Source organism: Cetorhinus maximus, chromosome 2 (genome assembly GCF_964194155.1).
Source record: "Cetorhinus maximus chromosome 2, sCetMax3.hap1.1, whole genome shotgun sequence".
NCBI classification, from domain to species: Eukaryota; Metazoa; Chordata; class Chondrichthyes; order Lamniformes; family Cetorhinidae; genus Cetorhinus; species Cetorhinus maximus.
In genome coordinates, this window is record NC_135880.1 from 17,607,272 (window position 1) to 17,627,636 (window position 20,365).

Consider the following 20,365-nt stretch of genomic DNA (forward strand, 5'->3'; position numbering starts at 1 on the left):
AGGTAAGACATCATTTCATTGAAACCAACAGTTCCTCTATTGCAGTGTCTGGCTGGCTATAAAATACCAGTGTTACAGTTTTTATGCTTTTACATTACACGGACATCCCCGCCTAGTATTCATGTAGTTATCCAACTTCCAATTTTTTTTGCACTATACTCACCACTTTTTCTTGAAAAGAAAGAATAGACTTGACCACCCCTTCCCCCGCTCTCCCTTTCCATCATTGCACATTCACACTCTATAGTATAAAGGCTGTGCCACTGACAGAGACAAAAACAGTTGTCCTTGTAGATTCTTGGTCTTTTTTCAGTAACTGCGATGGAGGCAGGTTGCCTCACATCCTTTAAAAGGTACCTGGTTGAGCACTTGGCCCATAGCCTTGAATGTTATGACGTGCCAAGTGCTGGTAAATGGGATTAGGTAGTAGGTCAGGTGTTTCTCACATGTCGGTGCAGACTCATTGGGCCGAAGGGCCTCTTCTGCACTGTGTGATTCTGTGATTTTCACTACTGTACTGAAGTGAAAATATTGGCTTCCATTCACCCAAATGTCTACATTTTCTAGTTGTATTGTACACCCTCATAATGATAAAAAAACACTGTCCTGCCTAGTATTGAGACATCCACAATAGTTCTGAGCTAATGGATGATACAGGGTTACTGTTAATCAATTATTTGTTGTTGAGATAACCTAAGAGAATAATTTTTCTTAGGGCTGAGCTACAATACAGTCCTTAATTATCATTTTGACTTGCTACAAAATCTCAAGAATTGTGCACCAAGTTGCGCTTTAAGTGTGAGAAATCCTGTTAATCATAAAATGCCCCTCAGCCAACTTGAAACATTCAAGTGAGCATTTTTTTCCAAGTGTCAGTTTATGTGCCCATTTTGAAATAATTATTGAGGGTATATGTATATATACATTTTATATATATATTTTAAATATTTCATAGATATATACAATGCAAATAATGAATCATAAAATGTATATCCAGAATAAATTGTTTACAACCAGACTAATATATGATAAAAGACAAAAGCATGCCATATGCATACAGGCTAAAGATGGATAGGGCCTCAAATGGATAAATGAACCACAGAGTCTTGCAGATCTGGAGGACACAGGTTACATCTCCTAGTCTTTGCTCAATTAGCTGATCTTTGAAATATCAGCAATGTTGCCACACTTGAAACATTATTATGTAAAAGTAGCCTGGCTGAATGATGCAAAGGGACTCCAGATAAAAAGCAGCTTTAAGTTATTTCAGGCACGTAATCTCTAACACCGACAGGGTAAAATGAATAGTAAAATTTCATTTTTTTTTATCTTTGCTAAATGCCACCAGTAGTTTAGTTTGCTCAGGTTTTGTTGCACTTTGCAGCTAATTGTTAAATGTGAAGGTTCAAAATGGTAACCATCTATTTTTGGTATCTATTGTGTTCTTGAATGTTTGTTTCAGAACTACATGCACAGTTCCACTTATAGATTACATAGATGGTAATGACTTTACCATTGAACCACAGCAAGGTGGGGATCAGGATGGTTTTGCCAGAGGGGCCTGGGATTGGAGCTTGCTGTGGAAACGTATACCATTAAACAGTCGTGAAAAGGCCAGAAGAAAGCATAAAACTGAGCCTTATCGGTAATCGCAATTGAATTTATTTATTGTTTGTCAATACATCTCTAAGTCCTATAATCTTTCTATTTTTCCCATGTATCCTGCTGCATCCTTCACCCTAATTCCAATAATATGTTGACGCATGGATCCTTGCACCTACCCTTTCTGCCTCCACCAACGATATTGCTGCAGAACCGCATGTACTGTCCCACTCATAGATGCCATAAACGGAAATACTTACGAGATATCACCACAAGGGGGTGGTGACGAAGATGGTTTTGCTAGAGGAGCATGGGATTGGAGCATGCTGTGGAAGCGTGTCCCTCTGTCCAAACGGGAGAAGGAGAGGAGAAAACATAGAACTGAGCCATATTGGTAATCATTAGAACATTTAATAATAGCAACTGATTAAAAATCTGCGCACTAATTCTGTATCCAACTAATGTCCATTTGTGTTTTTGTTCCTGTTTTTATATGTTAGATATTTCTTTTCTCCTTTACCTGAAAAATAATTTTCACAATGAACTGAAAAAGCTGCACTCGCATATATTGCCAATTCTTGTCTAGTTCTAAAAGCAAGAGCTTCTCCTCTTCTCACTTGTTTTTCAAAACTCGTAAATCATTTAAGTCATGAAGTGCTTGTTGCCAAGTAGGGATCGACCAATAGTTCTTTGTTAATTTCTGTGTGGAGACTGTGCCTAAAATACAACAAACCAGAAGTTCCAGTTTAGCACATAATGCAATAGTCAAGATACAGCTCATACTTGTGCACTGAGCTGGCGTTCATTGCAGAGGGAGTGTCCTAATTCCACACAGCTGCGATTGTGTTAACTTTTTCCAGTAGTACAACTGGAGGAGATAATGCAGCATTGAATGCATTAAGTGATTTGGACATTTCTGTCAAAATGTGCAGAGATTAATATCTTGTAAGAAGATGGGTTTCAAAAGGGAAAAGCTGAAGGATTTGTATTTTCCACTGAGAGTAACTTGTATGAAGTTTACCATATCATTACACTGTCGGGTATTTTTTTTCTCACTCACCAGATCTTGGCATCTGGTGTAGCTTTAAGCCCCTCCTTTTATTACATGGGCATATGGGTGAATACATTTAGGTAAGTAAACAAACTGCTTCTGTTATTTCTCCATTGCTAAAACCTGAGAAGAACTCTGGTGGAAAATTGGTTTGAATTACAGTAGTGTAAAATTACACAAAGCACTTGAGCTGGGAATACAACTTTAACCCCTTCCTGCATCAGTAAGAAGACATCAACTCCCACACCCAAACCTGTTCCCTCTTCTTAAAAATACTGTGTAAAAGTGAAGTTAATTCCACGATTTTTATTTACCATGAAACCAACCACAATTTTTCATGAATCTTACAATATAATTTCACATTTGATGCCATTACAATGCTGCTCTTGTGGGAGTGAATGGATTTAAAAAACTAGCGGAGAAAATTAATGGGCACAATATTAGCTGTAGCGTCATGAAATTAATCTAGTTGTTTTGAGCAATGTTAAACATAGGGTCCTTGGAAATGAGGAATAGGAGTTTGCTGTAGTCATCTTGAAAAGTTGGTGGCCTCATCTCAAAAGTTTGCAGATAACTTCTCAATATGACGGTGGTTAACATGATGAATGATGGAGACAACCTAGGGGCTGGGGGGGAATTGGAATGTTGGGAAAGGTGGGTGGATAATTTGCAAGTGCATCTCAAAGCTGATAAGCTATGCAATTAGGATACAAAATCAGCAGAAAGGTTATAGGATTAATGGAAAAATACTGGCCCTAACAGACCAGGAAAGCGTTCTGGAAGTCTTAATAGTTTGATCCCTCAAATCATTAAGCCATGGTTTGACTACTGTCAGGAAGGATGCTTAACTCATAGAGTTATAGATTGAAGGAGGTTATTCTGCCACTGTACCGTGTATTATTCAAAGTGAAACTTAAGTATTGGATCTTGAGTATTGTATACGGTTCTTGAACCTTCACTACAGAAAGGGATGTAACCAATTTCAAAATGTGCAGAAAACAGCTATGCTTGGGGACTAAAGAATTAAATCTCGGAGGATGCACTCAGAGAATTTGGATTCTTTTTGTTGGAGTGAAGAGGGTTGAGGTGCAGGGATGTAGAGGATATATCAGAATCATTTAATTTGGTACAGCATAGCAGAACAAGGGACAGGGATGAATTTGGACATGGTGTGAGAAAGCATTACTTTATTAAGGGTGGATGGTTTTTGGGTTAGCTTATCAAGGGAGGTTGTGGCACTTACACCTTCTCAAATGCCAAAGTGGATAAACATCTTCAAGGGCAAATTCTAGACAGCAAAAAGCCTGTCTATTTCTAACTTTGGAATTTTTGATGTTGGACTACCCTAACTTTGACTTGCATTTTTATGGCAATCTTGAACCAACCAGCAATTCACAACAGCCCTTTTTCTTTGAGCTTGCTGTTTCCAATTTCTTTGGTTGTATTATTTATGGCACAGCATCAAATACAGATTGGTGCAGATCATCAGTCTGCAAGTCACCATGTGGAAATGTTTTTTCAGCATTAAATATTGGTCGATCCTTACAAAACAATGTTGTGTGTGGTTCTGTCTGATTTATCCTGTTTTGCAGAGAATAAGATGCATTACTGACTTCTATTACTGGAAAAATAGACCATTGACTAAAATAGTCTTGATTATGAATAGTTTAGTAAAATTAATATCCATTGCTCTTTAGACTTCAAATTTGATGTTGAGTAAGACAAAGTAGGAGACAGACTAGTAATCTAGAGGCCCAGGCTAATCCTCTGGGGGCATGGGTTCAAATCCCGCCACACAGCTGGTGGAATTTAAATTCAATCAATAAACCTGGAGTATAAAGCTAGTCTCAATAATGGTGACTATGACAACTATCATCGATTGTTGTAAAAAAAACTTATCTGATTTGCTAATGTCCATTAGGGAAGGAAATCTGCCATCCTTACCCAGTCTGGCCTACATGCGGCTCCAGGCCCCACTGCAATGTGGTTGACTCTCAACTGCCCTCTGCAATAGCCTAGCAAACCACTCAGTTCAAGGGCAATTAGGAATGGGCAACAAATGCTGGTCTTGCCAGCAATGCCCACATCTCATGAAAGAATTTTTTTTTTTTAAAAAATCACTCACCTTTCCATTATAGCAGCAATGTTGTAAAGAATTTTTTTACCTGAATCCTAGCAGCAGAAATTTCACTGTGATAGTAGTCACTAGTTGTAATATATACTGATTAATATCTTCATCGAAATAGGTAACAAAGGAATTTCTTTTGAATGCACTAATACATTTGTTGCTAACATTGTACAACACTGTGTCAACTCGCAAATGATTTCGGGATTCTCCTTGCATCATTGGAAAGGCCTAGCATTTGATTGCGAGTGCTGTGGCCTGACTGACATGTGAGCATGGACAGCTAAATGCATGGTGCCGGCTTTCAGTTTTCATTCGAATTTTCTAAGCATGAATAGTTACTAAACTAAGCAAATAAAAGGTGTACCGTAAGTTGTAGTTCTTCCGTCACTGTAATGCATCTTTATAATCTGCACAATATGGTAGACAATAAAGATAAATACAATTGTAGCTCTTTGACATTATGTGAGTGCAGCGAGCTTTAACCTGATTCTGCCTTTCTAATACCCTTAGATTTTCACTGCGCTGTCCTTATATCAGGTTTGAGATTCTCTTCCACTCTCCCTCTCCCTGAAAAATCTAAGTTAAGCCTGTGGTTCTACTTTCCTTGTTCTGATCATCTTCGACCCACTTTACCTGAACATACTATGGTGCTCTGCAGATCTGACCAAATGAAAAGCTGTGACCATGCATGGGGTTCTGCTGCTATGTTTCCATGTTTTGAGATGCATTCCTAATGTGATTCTTTCTTATTTTAAAAAGAAAGCACTTTTGCAAGACTTTTTAATTTCTGATCTTTTTCCTGCTCTTAAGTGTGCTTTGCATGAGCATAGCTAGCCTGTTACATTTAATATTGTAAATAAGCAGAATGTTGTGTAATTGTGGTTTGCAAATTACGTTTGTTGCATTTCATTTTACGGCATTTTTCTTATAAATCAAAATTACCAGTACTGTTTATAATATTTTAATGAAAGGTTAAAATGTTTGTTTTCAGAATGTAGAAGCTTTGATTTTACCAGCTGTGGCTTGTGCTACACTCTCCCTGCTTTGGCTAAACTGAAGTCAGTAAAAAGACCAGTTGAGCTGCAAATAATGCAATTGTATATTTGTTACAAATTATTTCTAATTTCTCCAGCTGGTAGGTTTTACATGTGTTTGTGGATGCACTTGGTGGAATATTAATTTTTGAATTGCAGTGATAAAGGAACCTATAGCCCAGTGGTGGCAGTAACTCAGGCACTTGTTTCCAAGGCAAGTTCTGGAGTTTCATAACCACTGGGGGCCATAATATGACTGTCTTGGCTCAAGATAGCTACCTGGACTATCACTTCCTTTAAAGTTGAAAAATGGATGAGAGAAGATTGCCTGTCACAATGATTGAAGTGAAGTCATGCAGCAGAGGTGAAATCTGTTCTGAATCCTTTCATGGACAGGGCCAGACTGGTTTAGTATCAATTGAAAGCAATGTAAACCACAAAGTTAAATTCAGATTGGGGGAGGCGGTGGCATAGTGGTATTGCCACTGGACTAGTAATTCAGAGACCCAGGGTAATGCTCTGGTTCAAATCCCACCATGGCAAATGGTGAAATTTGAATTCAATAAAAAATCTGAAATTATAAGTCTAATAATGACCATGAAACCATTGTCAGAAATACCCATCTGATTCACCAATGCCCTTTTAGCTAGGAAATCTAGCCAACATGTGACTCTTGATGCCCTCTGAAATAGCCTAGCAAGCCACTCAGTTGTATCAGATCGCTAAAAAGTCAGGCCCAGGCAAGATAGACCCAGCAGAGGTGGTGGTATGTAGTCAGGAGGGAGTTGCCCTGGGAGTCCTCAACATCAACTCTGGGCCCCACGAAGTCTCATAGCATTAGGTCAAACATGGGAAAGGAAACCACCTGCTGATTACAACATACCGCCCACACTGTGCCCCATTCCCCACCGAATCATCTGATGAATCAGTACTCCTCCATGTTGAACACCATTTGGAGGAAGCTCTAGGGTAGCAAGGGTGCAGCATGTACTCAGGTAGGGGACTCCAATGTTCATCACCATGAGTGGCATCCCCAGCATCACAGATGCCAGTCTTCAACCAATTCAATTCACTCAGTGTGATATCAAGAAACAGCTGAAGAAACTGGATACTGCAAAGGCTTTGAACCCTGATAATATTCCAGCAATATTACTGAAGACTTGTATTCCAGAACATGCTGCACCCCCAGCCAAGCTGTTCCAGTGCAGCTATCTGCCCAACAATGTGGAAAATTGCCCAAGTATGTCCTGTCCACAAAAAGCAGAAGAAATCCAATACGGCCAATTACCGCCCCATCAGTCCGCCCTCGATCAGTAAAGTGATGGAAGGGGTCATTAACAGTGCTATCAAGCCTCACTTGCTTAGCAATAACCTGCTTACTGACGCTCAGTTTGGGTTCCACCAAGGCCACTCGCCTCCTGACCTCATTACAGTCTTGGTTCAAGCATGGACAAAAGAGTTGAACTCCCGAGGTGAGAGTGACTGCCCTTGACATCAAGGCAGCATTTGACCAAGTGTAGAGTATCAAGGAGCTCTAGCAAAGCTGGAGTCGATGGGAATCAGGGAAAACTCTCCACTGGTTGGAGTCAAACCTAGCACAAAGGAAGATGGTTGTGGTTGTTGGAGACCAATCATCTCAGTCCCAGGACATCACTGCAGGAGTTCCTCAGGGTTGTGTCCTAAGCCCAACCATCTTCAACTGCTTCATCAGTGACCTTTCCAGCATAAGGTCAGAAGCGTGGGTGTTTGCTGCTGATTGTGCAATGTTCAACACCGTTTGTGACTCCTCAGACACTGAAGCATTCCACGTCCAAATACAGCAAGAACTGGACGATATCCAGGCTTGGGCTGACAAGTAACATTAGTACCACAAAAGTGTCAGGCAGTGACCGTTTCCAACAAGAGAGAATCCAACCATCACCCCTAGATGTTCAATGGCCTTACCATCACTGAATCCCCCACTATCAACATCCTGGGGGTTACCACTGGCCAGAAACTGATTTGAACTAGCCATATAAATACTGTTGCTATAAGAGCAGGTCAGAGACTAGACATCCTGCATTGAGTAACACCTCTCTAGACTCCCCAAAATCTGTCCATCACCTACAAGGCATACAACAGGAGTGTGGAGGAATACTTTCCCCTTGCCTGGATGAGTGCAGCTCCAACAACGCTCAAGAAGCTTGACACCATCCAGGGCAAAACAGCCCACTTGATTGGCACCACAGCCACAAACTTTCACTCCTCCACCACCGACGCACAGTGGCAGCAGTGTATACCATCCACAAGATGCACTGCAGGAACTCAATGGGACTCTATAGGCAGCACCTTCCAAACCCACTATCATCACTGCCTAGAAGGACAAGGGCAGCAGACACATGAGAACACCACCACCTAGAAGTTCCCATCCAAGCCACTCACCATCCTTACTTGGAAATATATTGCTGTTCTTTCACTGCTGCTGGGTCAAAATCCTGGAACTCCCTCCCTAACAGCACTGTGGCTGTACCTACACCACATGGACTGCAGCAGTTCAAGAAGGCAGCACGCCACCACCCTCTCAAGGGCAGTTAGGAACGGGCAATAAATGCGGGCCTAGCCTGCGACACCCACATCCCATGAATGAATTTCTTTTAAATTAGATTGTTAAACCAAAAAACAATCAACTGTAAGAGGAGAAATTTAGAGATACCGCAACAGCTGGCAGTCAGAAGGCATTGAAACAAAGCAAGCAATGTTTGAAGTTCATAGTGTTCTAGGGGAGAAAGTACAAAGGTAAAGAGGATAGAGGTTTGAATAATAAGATTTAGAAGTCTTGATATAGGAAAAGACAACTGAAGACCAATGCAAACAGGTCCAGACTTGCAGTCGTAAACTGATAACCATACCAAAACAAAGCACAGGGACTTGCCTGTTCTCAAACCCGCACCACATATATAATCTACAGATCTGATAAAACATGTATTGTTCAATTGGGTGTGGGGTAGTTTGAGGGGTTGAAGGGCATGATGAAAGGCATTCGTGTTGAAATGGAACACTGGTTCTGAATTCGACTTTTGCATTACTTTGCTTACTTGCTTTCGAACATTTGAGTTGAAGTTATATTTCCCAGTAGTAGAAGTTGAATGCTATTAAGTAAAAAGCAAAAAAAAACGTGCATATACTGACTGAAATAAGAACAAAAAATGCTGGAGGCACTCATCAAGGGTTATATTTGAAGAAATAACTTGCCCTTTTTCCCACATGCAGAGTTTCCAGCATTTTTAATTTTTTAAATTTTGCATGTCTTTAAGTTGCATTAGCTTTTTCAGTGTCTTTTATTTAAGCCTTATCTAAGATCTTCCAAAATATTTGACCTTTTAGAAATGTTATTCTCCCTGTGATAAATACTGTTTGCAACCTATCAAAATGTTGCTGCATTATTGCTTTTAATGACAGTTCCTAACTTTCAAATCAGCTAACATCCCTAGATCAACAATTTGCTGTATCTCAATTTAGGAAATTAAGCTGAAATTGGCATTGTCATTGAGAAGGGCACTGCAACTTTAAATTAGTTTTATATGGATTTAATTTTTAAAGCGTGCATTCGGAAACTATTAGGTGCAAGAAGAATACTACAACTACTGGAAACTTCTAATTTGCTATCTATTTGTCCAACGATGACTTTCCCAGGTCCCCAGCTATGGCTGGGGGTTTGTTCGCTATTGAACGAGATTACTTCTTTGAACTTGGGCTGTATGATCCTGGCCTTCAAATCTGGGGAGGTGAAAACTTCGAGATATCTTATAAGGTAATGTACAAAGAAATACTGATAAAATTCTTAAATTAGTAACCTGATTTCTCTTAAAGACATCATTGGCAGAGCCCTTCAATGTTAACACAAACTACAGTGACATTACTTACGTCAGAAAATGACAGAGCCTGACAACATGCATATAATTTTGTATCAGTGTACTTTTATTATCAAATGTTCAACAATTTCTGAAAAGTTTTATTTGTAGGGATTGCAGCTCTAATATGAAAATATCATCCGGGTGCTTGACCTTTTTGTTGTGCATAATTATATAACTGTTGAGAAAAGTAATTGAAGATTTTTATCCTACGCAACAAATGTTTTTTTTTTGCTCTTATTTTCTGTGTCTTTCTCTAGATATGGCAGTGCGGGGGAAAATTGCTTTTTGTGCCTTGCTCTCGTGTGGGGCATATTTATCGTCTGCACGGATGGGCAGGGAATCCACCACCTGCTCATGTTGGGTCATCCCCTACGTTAAAGGTTCGTATCCGTTCAATCACTCAACTTGAAGAATATCCCAAAATGACTTTCATAAATAATATTAAATGGTTAAAGTAAATGATCTCTGTCTGCAACTTGACAGGGATCTTCATAATTTCATGGGCCTTGATGGGATGGATGTGGAGAAGATGTTTCCTCTTGTGGGCGAATCTAGAACTAGGGGTCATTGTTTAAAAATAAGGGGGCGCACATTTAAGACACAGATAGGAGAAATTTTTTCTCTCAAGGGTTGAGTGTCTTTGGAACTCTCTTCCTCAAAAGGCGGTGGAAGCAGAATCTTTCAATATTTTTAAGGCGGAACTAGATAGACTTGATTAACGAGGGTGAAAGGTTATCGGGGGTAGGCAGGAATTTGGAGTTGAGGTTACATTCGGATCAGCCATGATCTTATTGAATGGCAGAGTAGGCTTGAGGGGCTGAGTGGCCTACTCCTCCTAATTCATAAGTCCAGTTTTCTCTTCAAATTTCTTTATGTGCATATACCTTGTATATGTATATTATAGCACTTTTTAGGTCTGTTTTATAGATGTAGAAACGATAATCGGCAGTTGCGTTTCTGTGCTGCTACTTCAAATCTTTAATAACATTTATTGTTCTGTTGTGACCTTTGAGCCATTTTCTATCTCTTCCCTATCTCACAGTGCAAAAGAATCTGGGTGGATTGGTGGGCTGACTGATCAGAAAATACAGCAATTGCTTGTTTAACTAAACCATTATATTAGATAAAGCTCTGTTGCAGAAGACAGACCAACAAATGTCTTATGTTCCATTTCAATTAATAAAATGAATAATTTTGGAATTGTTTTAATGACCTGTCATACAGACATCTGGAAGACCTGGCAACTGCAGGTTGGCCAGCCTTAACCCTGCCTTTTAGTAACATCCCCTAATAGTTCCACACCAACCTCTGATGACAGCAAATTTAATCCATCATGCCAAATGGACAAGATCAGCAGACATGTATTAGTTTAACTGATTGATTGTAAGAACAAACAGCTAACATTCTTTAAAATATTTGGTCTTGCTTTGGGTGCTAAATCTCTGGTGCTTCCTTTTAGAATCAATTATGTAAAAGTATTGAATGGAAGAGCACTCGGCTTATCGCATTGCTATTGGTTCAGTGGATCATGATCAGGTTACCAACTCTAGGTGACTGTCATCTTTAATTAAACAACATTCCATCTAAGCTGTATGGATGTGCAGCCGCAGAGTAACCTGAAATGTACCGCATAGTGCAACAAACAGGCCACAAACAGCTAATATTCCCTTTTAAGATATGCGCTGCAACGCCACGTAGCAGTCTTGAAGGGGCCTTGCAAAGCAACAAGCAGACTGTGCACAACCATGTGAATTAAGAGGAAGTACTGAATACATGTGGAAATAAGTCTTTCGTTCTAAAGTCTGTGAACCTGAAAGCAAACACTAGTTCCACCACATGGTAATATAGAAATTCTCTCACACAAGTTATTTTTTTATATATATTCAGAGTCATAGAGCCATAGAGGTCTACAGCACAGAAAAAGGCCCTTCGGTCCATCAAGTCTGCGCCAGTCAAACAAGTACCTAACTATTCTAATCCCATTTTCCAGCACTAGGCCCATAGCCTTGTATGCCAGGGCATCGCAAGTGCACATCCAAATACTTCTTACATGTTATGAGGGTATCTGCCACACCACCCTTTCAGGCAGTGAGTTCCAGATTCCCACCACCCTGTGGATGAAAAAATTCTTCTACACATCCCCTCTAAACCTCCTGCCTCTTACCTTAAATCTATACCCCCTGGTTATTGATCCCTCCACCAAGGGGAAAAGTTCCTTCCTGTCTACCCTATCTATGCCCCTCATAATTTTATACGCCTCAATCATATCCCCCCTCAATCTCCTCTGCTCCAAGGAAAATAAACCCAGTCCATCCAATCTCTCCTCATAACTAAAACTCTCCAGCCCAGGCAACATCCTGGTAAATCTCCTCTGCGCACTCTCTAGTGCAATCACATCCTTCCTATAATGTGGATTCCAGAACTGCACAGAGTACTCTAGCTGTGGCCTAACCAGCGTTTTATACAGTTCCAGCATAATCTCCCTGCTCTTTATTCTATGCCTCAGCTAATACAGGCAAGTATTAATTCACAGGATTTGGGCTTTGCTGGCTGGGCCAGCATTTATTGCCCATCCCTACTTGCCCTTGAGAAGGTGGTAGTGAGCTGCCTTCTTGAACCGCTGCAGTCCATGTGGTGTTGGCACACTCACAGTGTTGTTAGGAAGGGAGTTCCAGGATTTTGACCCAGTGACAGTGAAGGAACGGCCGATATATTTCCAGGTCAGGATGGTGAGTGACTTGGAGGGGAACTTCCTCCAAGGTGGTGGCGTTCTCATCTATCTGCTGCCCTTGTCCTTCCAGGTAGTAGTGATCATGGGTTTGGAAGGTGCTGTCTAAGGAGCTTTGGTGAACTCCTGCAGTGCACCATGTAGATGGTACACACTGCTGCTACTACTGTGGGAGTGAATGTTTGTTGATGTGCCAATCAAGCAGACTACTTTGTCCTGGACGGTGTCAAGCTTCTTCAGTGTTGTAGGATGACGTTTCTGTCTCTTAGTGTTATATTTTCATAACATGGTTTTCATTTTCACAATGGGCAGATTTTAAGCCAGGTTACTTTGGCACATTTTATTTTAAATTGTTTCCCCCTTTTGGACCTCTCATGCTAGTCATGAAATTATTGTATCAATGTTTTTTTTTTCCAGAATTATGTTCGTGTTGTGGAGGTTTGGTGGGATGAATATGCCGACTATTTTTATGCAAGTCGTCCAGAAACAAGAGCCATGGCTTATGGAGATATATCTGAGCTCAAGAAATTTCGTGAAGAACACAACTGCAAGAGTTTTAAATGGTTCATGGAAGAAATAGCTTATGACATTCCAGACTATTACCCACTACCAGCTAAAAATATAGAATGGGGAGAGGTAAAATTACTATTACATATTCAAACTAGATTAAATGATGGACTCTTACTCCTCCCCAGCGATTGTTGGGCAACACTTCCTAAAAACAGTCAGAAGAAAAAGTCACTGCTTTCTACAACTTTTTGCAGCACTGCAGATTTGATTGGTAATTGGCTGCAGCATACAGAATTTGCCCTGTAGCTGTATGTTGAGATTAGAAGTGAAGAATCCAGATTTGACCTGCAAAAACCGCCTAAGTCTAGGACACCAGCCTTAGTTCTTTAATTGGCCTCATCCAACCCTCTCAGGAAATGAGGAGCTTGCTGAGAGTGGGCCAGAAGCTGAGGACAAGATTTAATTGGCAATAATGATACATGTGATAATGCAATCTCCCCACATTTATACTGTAGACTCCTATGTGACTAATGGCCATTTATGAGAGATACCTGGAGCCTTGTGGGACCATATCCCAATGCGAGTTTGCCATCTTCAGGATCAAGAGAGGAAGGGCTTTGAGAGAACATCGGGAGGGTGAAGAGAAGCGAATCTGTATTGTGAATCTCTGAACATTGAGGACCTGATATGAATGTTTTTACACTGTGTTTTAGAATCTTGGTAAATAACCCCAAATTGTACCAGTTCTAAAATATGGAACAATATTCAGTATTATTTGCCCAATCCTTAAACAGAGGGCAGTGTTTTCCAGCTCCCTTCCTTCTATAAATGATGATCGACATACAGCAAACAAATCCATGTCAGATGGGCCGTCTTCATATGGCACACAGAATCACAGAATTGTTACAGTGTAGAAGGAGACCATACGGCCCATCGTATTTGCACCGGCTCTCTGGGCATTTTAACTTAGTGCCAATCTCCTGCCTCTTCCCCATAACCCTGCACGTTGTTTCTATTTAGATAATCATCCAATGCCCTCTTGAATGCCTCAGTTGAACCTGCCTCCACCACACTTCCAGGCAGTGCATTCCAAACCCTAACTACTCGCTGTGTGTAAAAAAAATTTCTCACCTCGCATTTGCTTCTTTTGCAAAACACTTTAAAACTGTGCCCTCTGGTTCTTGATCTGTTTACGAGCGGGAACAGTTTCTCCCTATCTACTCTGTCCGGGCCCCTCATTACTTTGAAAACTTCTATCAAGTCACCTCTCAGCCTTCTCCTCTCCAAGGAAAACAGTCCCAACTTCTCCAATCTTTCCTCGTAACTGAAGCGTCTCATCCCTGAAACCATTCTCATAAACCTCTTCTGCACTCCTACCAATGCGTTCACATCCTTCCTAAAGTGTGGCGTCCAGAACTGTACACAATACTCCAGCTGAGGTCAAACCAGTGTCTTATATAAGTTCATCATAACCTCCCTGCTTTTGTAGTCCATGCCCCTACTAACGAACCTTAGAATACTGTATGCTTTAGAAACAGTGCTCTCTACCTGTCCTGCCACCTTTAATAACTTATGTACATATATACCCAGGTCTCTCTGCTCCTGCACACCCTTTAGAATAGTATCCTCTATTTTATACTGCTACTCCATGTTCTTTGTACAGAAGTGTATCACCTCACATTTCTCCGCTTTGAACTTCATCTGCCACCTATCTGCACATTCCACCAATGTGTCAATGTCCTTTTGAAGTTCCAAACTGTCGTCCTCACAGTTTACAATTCTCCCAAGTTTTGTGTCATCCACAAACTTTGAAATTGCCCCCTGCACACCAAGATCTAGATCATTTATATATATCAGGAAGAGAAAGGGTCCCAATACTGAGCCCGGGGGAATTCCACTACAAACCATTTTCCAGCCCAAAAAATACCCATTAACCATTAATCTCTGTTTCCTATTCCTCAGCCAATTTTGTATCCACATTGCTACTGCCCCTTTTATTCCATGACCTATAACTTTTCTCTCAGGTCTGTTGTGTGGCACTGTATCGAATGCCTTTTGGAAGTCCATATACACCATATCAACGGCCTTGCCCTCATCAAATATCTCTGCTACCTCTTCAAAAAAACTCCATCAGATTAGTTAGACACAATTTTCCTTTAACAAATCCATGCTGACTCTTCCGAATCGACCCAAATTTTTCCATGTGACTATTAATTCTATCCCGAGTAATTGTTTCTAGAAGTTTTCCTCCACCGAAGTTAAACTGACTGGTCTGTAATTGCAGGGCAGATCTTTACAACCTTTTTTGAACAAGGGTGTAATGTTTGCAATTCTCCAGTCTTCTGCCACCTCCTCCAGTCCAGGGAACATTGAAAGATTATTGCCAGTGCCTCTGCCATTTCCACTCTCACTTGCTTCGGTGTTCTTGGATGCATCTCATCCGGCCCCTGTGCCTGATTAACTTTAAGTACCGACAGCTTATCCAATATCTCCTCCCTATCAATTTTAACTACTTCTAGTGACAGAGTTTCCTCCTCTGTCACCATGGCCTGGGCAGCATCTAGCTCGTAGGTAAAGACAGATACAAAGTATTCATTTAACACCTCAGCCATGCCTCTGTGTAAATCCCTTTTTTGGTCCCTAGTCAGCCCTACTCCTCCTTTTACTCTTGATTTCTTATAGAATAATTTGGGATTTCCTTTTATGTTAGCTGCCAGTCTTTCCTCATAATCCCTCTTTGCTTCATATATTTGCTTTTTCACATCCCTTCTGAACCTTCTGTATTCAGCTTGGTTCTCAATTGTATTTGCTACCTGACACCTGTCGTAAGCAAACTTTTTCTTCTTTAACTTCTTTGTCATCCAGGGAGCCCTGGATTTGCTTGTCCTACCTTTCCCTGTTGAGTTCCCTTGACTGTGCCCAAACCATCTCCTCTTTGTTCAGCTCCTAGCTCTTGTCCCACCAACCTTTGGTTCTAGTCTATCTGGCCCAGCTCCGTTCTTGTCCCATTGAAGTCTGCTCTGTGCCAGTTGATTATTCTTATTCTGGATTGACCAATATCCTTTTTCGCCGTAATCCTAAACCTTATGATACAATGATCACTGTCCCCTAAATGTTCTCCTACTGTCACCTTAATCTACTTGGCTACCTCTTTCCCAAGAACCAGGTCTAGCAGTGCATCCTTTCTTGTTGGACTGGTCACATACTGCTGTAGGAAATTCACCTGAACACAATCTAGGAACACTTGTCCCTCACTGCCCCTTACACTACCACTATCCTTACACTACCACTATCCCAGTCCATATATGGTTAATTAAAGTCCCCCATTATAACTACTCTACAATGTTTACACCTCTTTGTAATTTCCTTGCAGATTTGTTCCTCTATATCCTTCCCACTAGCTGGTGGTCTATACATTACACTGAGCAATGTAATTGCACCCCTCTTATTCCTTAGCTCTGCCAAATCAATTTCTCTCCTTGAATCCCCTGACACATCCTCTTTCTCCAATACTGCAATACTCTTCTTAAGCAAAAACACTACCCCTCCTTTTTTTCCCTATCTTTTCGGAACACTTTGTAACCAGGAATATTTAGCACCCAGATCTGCCTTCCCTTAAGCCAGGTCTCCGTTATTGCTACAACATCATAATCCCACAAGGCATCCTGAGCCAGTAACTCCCCAATTTTATTAACTATACTCCGTGCATTCACATACATGCAGTGTAACCCTGATTTAGACTCCATTACCTGCTCACCTTGCACATCTTTGCTGATAGCTTGAGAGGCAGGTTCTTCCACAAGTTCCACACTTGAAACTACCAAGTGTTATTGTGGTTGTTGTTGTTTCAGCATTGGCACCTGTTGCCAAGCTGTTGTAGTCGCTGGTCATCATGGTGGTGCATGCCAGACAACAGGAGGTGTCGCCAATCTCCACTATCATCAGCTAGTGACTCCCAGTGACAATCAAGGTCTAGAACCTTCATGTCATGCTTACAAGCATCACTGAAGAATAGCTTTGGGGATCCTACTGGTTGCCTGGCTCCGGCTTTTTTTTTAAAATGTGTTAATTCGTTCATGGGATGTAGGTGTCACTGGCTAGACCAGTTATTGCCCATCCCTAAATGCCCTTGAGAAGGTGATAGTGATCTGTCTTCTTGAACCGCTGCAGCCCATGTGGTGTATAACATCCACAATGCTGTTACTGAGTGCCAGGATTTTGACCCAGCGACAGTGAAAGAATAGCGATATATTTCCAAGTCAGGATGATGAGTGGCTTGGAGGGGAACTTGCAGGTGGTGCTGTCTGCTGCTCTTGTCCTAGATGATAGCGGTCGTGGGTTTGGAAGGTGCTATCTCACGATACAAGGTAATATTGTGTAGGGCCTTATTCTAGAATTAGTTCAGCGATTGCTTGCTATTTACTACTGCTGCTTTATGGACCTTTCGCCTTTCATTTCAGATCAGAGGATACGAATCTGATTACTGCATAGACAGCATGGGCCATACCAATGGTGGGTTTGTCGAGCTGGGACCTTGCCACAGAATGGGAGGAAATCAGGTAACTAACTCTGCCAGTTTCAAAGTGACGAGTAAAGGAGTATGAATTTCAGTGTAACAAAGACATATACATTAATAAGTAAGAGCCAATCAATTCAGTGAAAGATAAGTCAGAGCTGGTAATTTTGATATTTGACTTTGCTGGATATTCAATAAAGCCAAGGTGGTGAATGAATTCATGAGAAACACTGTTCAATGTATGAGATGACTTCCAGGGTCCTGGTTAGTTAAGTACAGGTGGATCATGAGTCAGTAAGCCATTGTTCTCATTGGGGAATCTTGCTGATGATCCAGATGCCTAGATTGATGATCTGGAGACATGAGTACAATTCCCACCATGGATGCTGGGGAATTTAAATTCAGTTGATAAATAAATCTGGAATAAAAAGCTAGTATCCATAATGACGACCACGTAACTACTGGGATTGTTGTAAAAACTCAACCGGGTCACTAATGTCCTTTAGGGACAGAAATCTGCCATCCTTACCCAATCTGGCCTCTGTAACTTCAGACCACAGCAGTGTTGCTGACTTTTAAGTGCCTTCTGAAATAGCACAGCAAGCCACTCAGTTAAGGGCAATTAAGAATTGGCAATAAATGCTGGCTTTGCCAGTGACACCCACATCCTATGAATGAATATTTTTTAAAAACTGCATATAACACGCAGTTTTTTCTCTCTCTATTTTTAAGAGGTGGGGATCACCCAACTCATGAATCGTTGAAAATTCTCTTAAATGACAAGTTCAGTGTAAGATTTTGGTCCGGAAGCTGTATTGACAGAAGAAAACCACATAATAAATATTAAGGAAACTACAACTGAGATGGGCATTGAGAAATCATCTCCGCTAAATTAATTCTAGTTTTCTAGCTATCCTGCAGGACAATGACTATCCAGATCAGATCATTGTTCGCTGTGTATCGTGCAAACTCACAAATTGGCCAAAGGCCACCGCTTTTGGGCTGGGAAAGGGTCTGGTCTCCCTCTCATTACCCTGGAAAGGCAAAGTATCTCAAAAATTTGAACAATAGGTTAAGCAAATCATTTCACACTGCTGCAGTGCAGTAGGCTATTTGTGTGGCATTTTCCATTAACAGAATGCTGCCGTCAGTCCAAAGCATGTTCTGCCAACCACATAATTGAGCAACATCATGCATGAATTTTAATGCCGGTGTGATGCCAAGTAGGCCATAATTCCCAGCAACTGGCTGATCAGATCAAACAGCATGTTCCTAAGTGTGCTAATGGCTATACCAAGAACCAATTTAAGATCATCAGTCGAGCTCATAACATAGCTCACTTATGTTTGCTACAAGCGCAGTACATTCATAGGCAGGGATTGGTTATCTGCAAACGAAAGAATTACACACAATCACAGAATTTTAACGATACAGAAGGTGGCCATTTGGCCCATTGTGTCTGCACCAGCTCTCCAAATGAGCTTTATGAGGAAAATGTTCAAGTCTTGCAAATTCTTTTGAATTACCTGGGAGCTTCGGGAACCTATAGTTCCCTGTTGCTTTCCCCATGGCAACGCCTCAGCCAATCAGGGTCGACTTGCTAACCAATCAGCACCCTTTTTTCCTGTAATTCTAGTTTGCTGTCATATTTGTGTGGCACTGCCAAGTGATGCCATTCTCTCACATCCAGCCCATTTACAGAGACACTATGCCCAGTCCAACTCCCTGGCTTCTCCTGCTATCGTCCGCCAATCCTTTCAGTTTATACTTGCACTCTTTTTCCTCTTCTTTGTCCTGCTCCCCCCTCTGCCCCCCATATTCTATTTTAACCTTGCGTTCTTCTCTGCCTCCTAGTTTAAGCTGGCACTCTTCTAACCTACTACTATTCAAGCTGGTACTATTCTTTTCTTCTCTTCAACCTATTGAACTGGCGTTCCTCTAACACTTAATGCTGACAATATCTCTTATAACCCTCCCACCCCACCCACCCACCCAAACTCTCATCTCCAATTGACGATCTGTGACCTCACGTTCCACCTTCCTGCTCATGTCCATCCCCATCTCCTTTGTTGCCACCCAATTCTCCTTCCCTATGTCCATCATTACCATCCATTCCCTTCCCCACCCCACCCCTTTGTATGGCTCCTACCTGAGTCCTGTCTTGAAGTGATTCTGGTCACTTTTGTTTCAAGAAGCCCCCAGCCTACAACTCGGGACGGAAATGGCACTGAAGAACAGGGCAGCCAGGTCCATGATGACAGCAATACAAACGACTACACCCTGCCACCCACCACCTGCCCCCCCCCCCCCCCCCAGCCAAAATTGCTTTCAACCTGCACCTCTATGTCGGTTGATTGTACCATATTCTCAGGATCACTCTTAAAGGGGGAGTGCAAACAGAGGTCGTGGTACATATTGGTACCAACGACGTAGGTAGAAAGAAGGATGAGGTCCTGCAAGCAGAATTTAGGGAGCTAGAAGCAGATTAAGAAACAGGACCTCAAAGGTAGTAATCTCTGGATTACTTTGGTGCCACTTGCGAGTGAGTATAGAAATAGGAGGTTAACCCAGATGAATGCATGGCTGGAGAGATGGTGCAAGAGGGTGGGCTTTAGATTTCTGGGACTTTGGGACCGTTTATGAAGGTGGTGAGATATGTACAAGGCGCACGGGTTGCACCTGAACTGGAATGGGACCAACATCCTTGCGGGGATGTTTGCTAGTGCTGTTGGGGAGGGTTTAAACTAACTTGACAGGGGATGGGATCCTGAGAAGAGGTTCAGCAGGACGAGATGCACAGCCAAAATTAGAAGAGAGAGCAAGTGAGCCTGGAAGGCATAGAAATTATAGGCCAGTTAAGGCACAAGGGAGTTTGGCACGGTTGGATGGTATTTATTTTAATG

General features: G+C 41.4%; 1 protein-coding gene across 2 annotated transcripts in view; it reads left to right on the forward strand.

The window, feature by feature from the left end:
* The window catches only part of galnt7 (UDP-N-acetyl-alpha-D-galactosamine: polypeptide N-acetylgalactosaminyltransferase 7), a 138,321-nt gene that overhangs the window by 106,024 nt on the left and 11,932 nt on the right, over positions 1-20,365 (forward strand). Inside the window, exons 6-10 of one of the 2 annotated variants that reach the window (XM_078561451.1) lie at positions 1,463-1,645; positions 9,488-9,605; positions 9,966-10,088; positions 12,854-13,072; positions 17,407-17,505. In XM_078561451.1, the coding sequence (XP_078417577.1) occupies positions 1,463-1,645; positions 9,488-9,605; positions 9,966-10,088; positions 12,854-13,072; positions 17,407-17,505 (742 nt within the window). Of the gene's footprint in view, positions 1-1,462; positions 1,646-1,813; positions 1,997-9,487; positions 9,606-9,965; positions 10,089-12,853; positions 13,073-17,406; positions 17,506-20,365 lie in introns of both variants that reach the window. The other variant, XM_078561442.1, reaches the window with a different exon arrangement.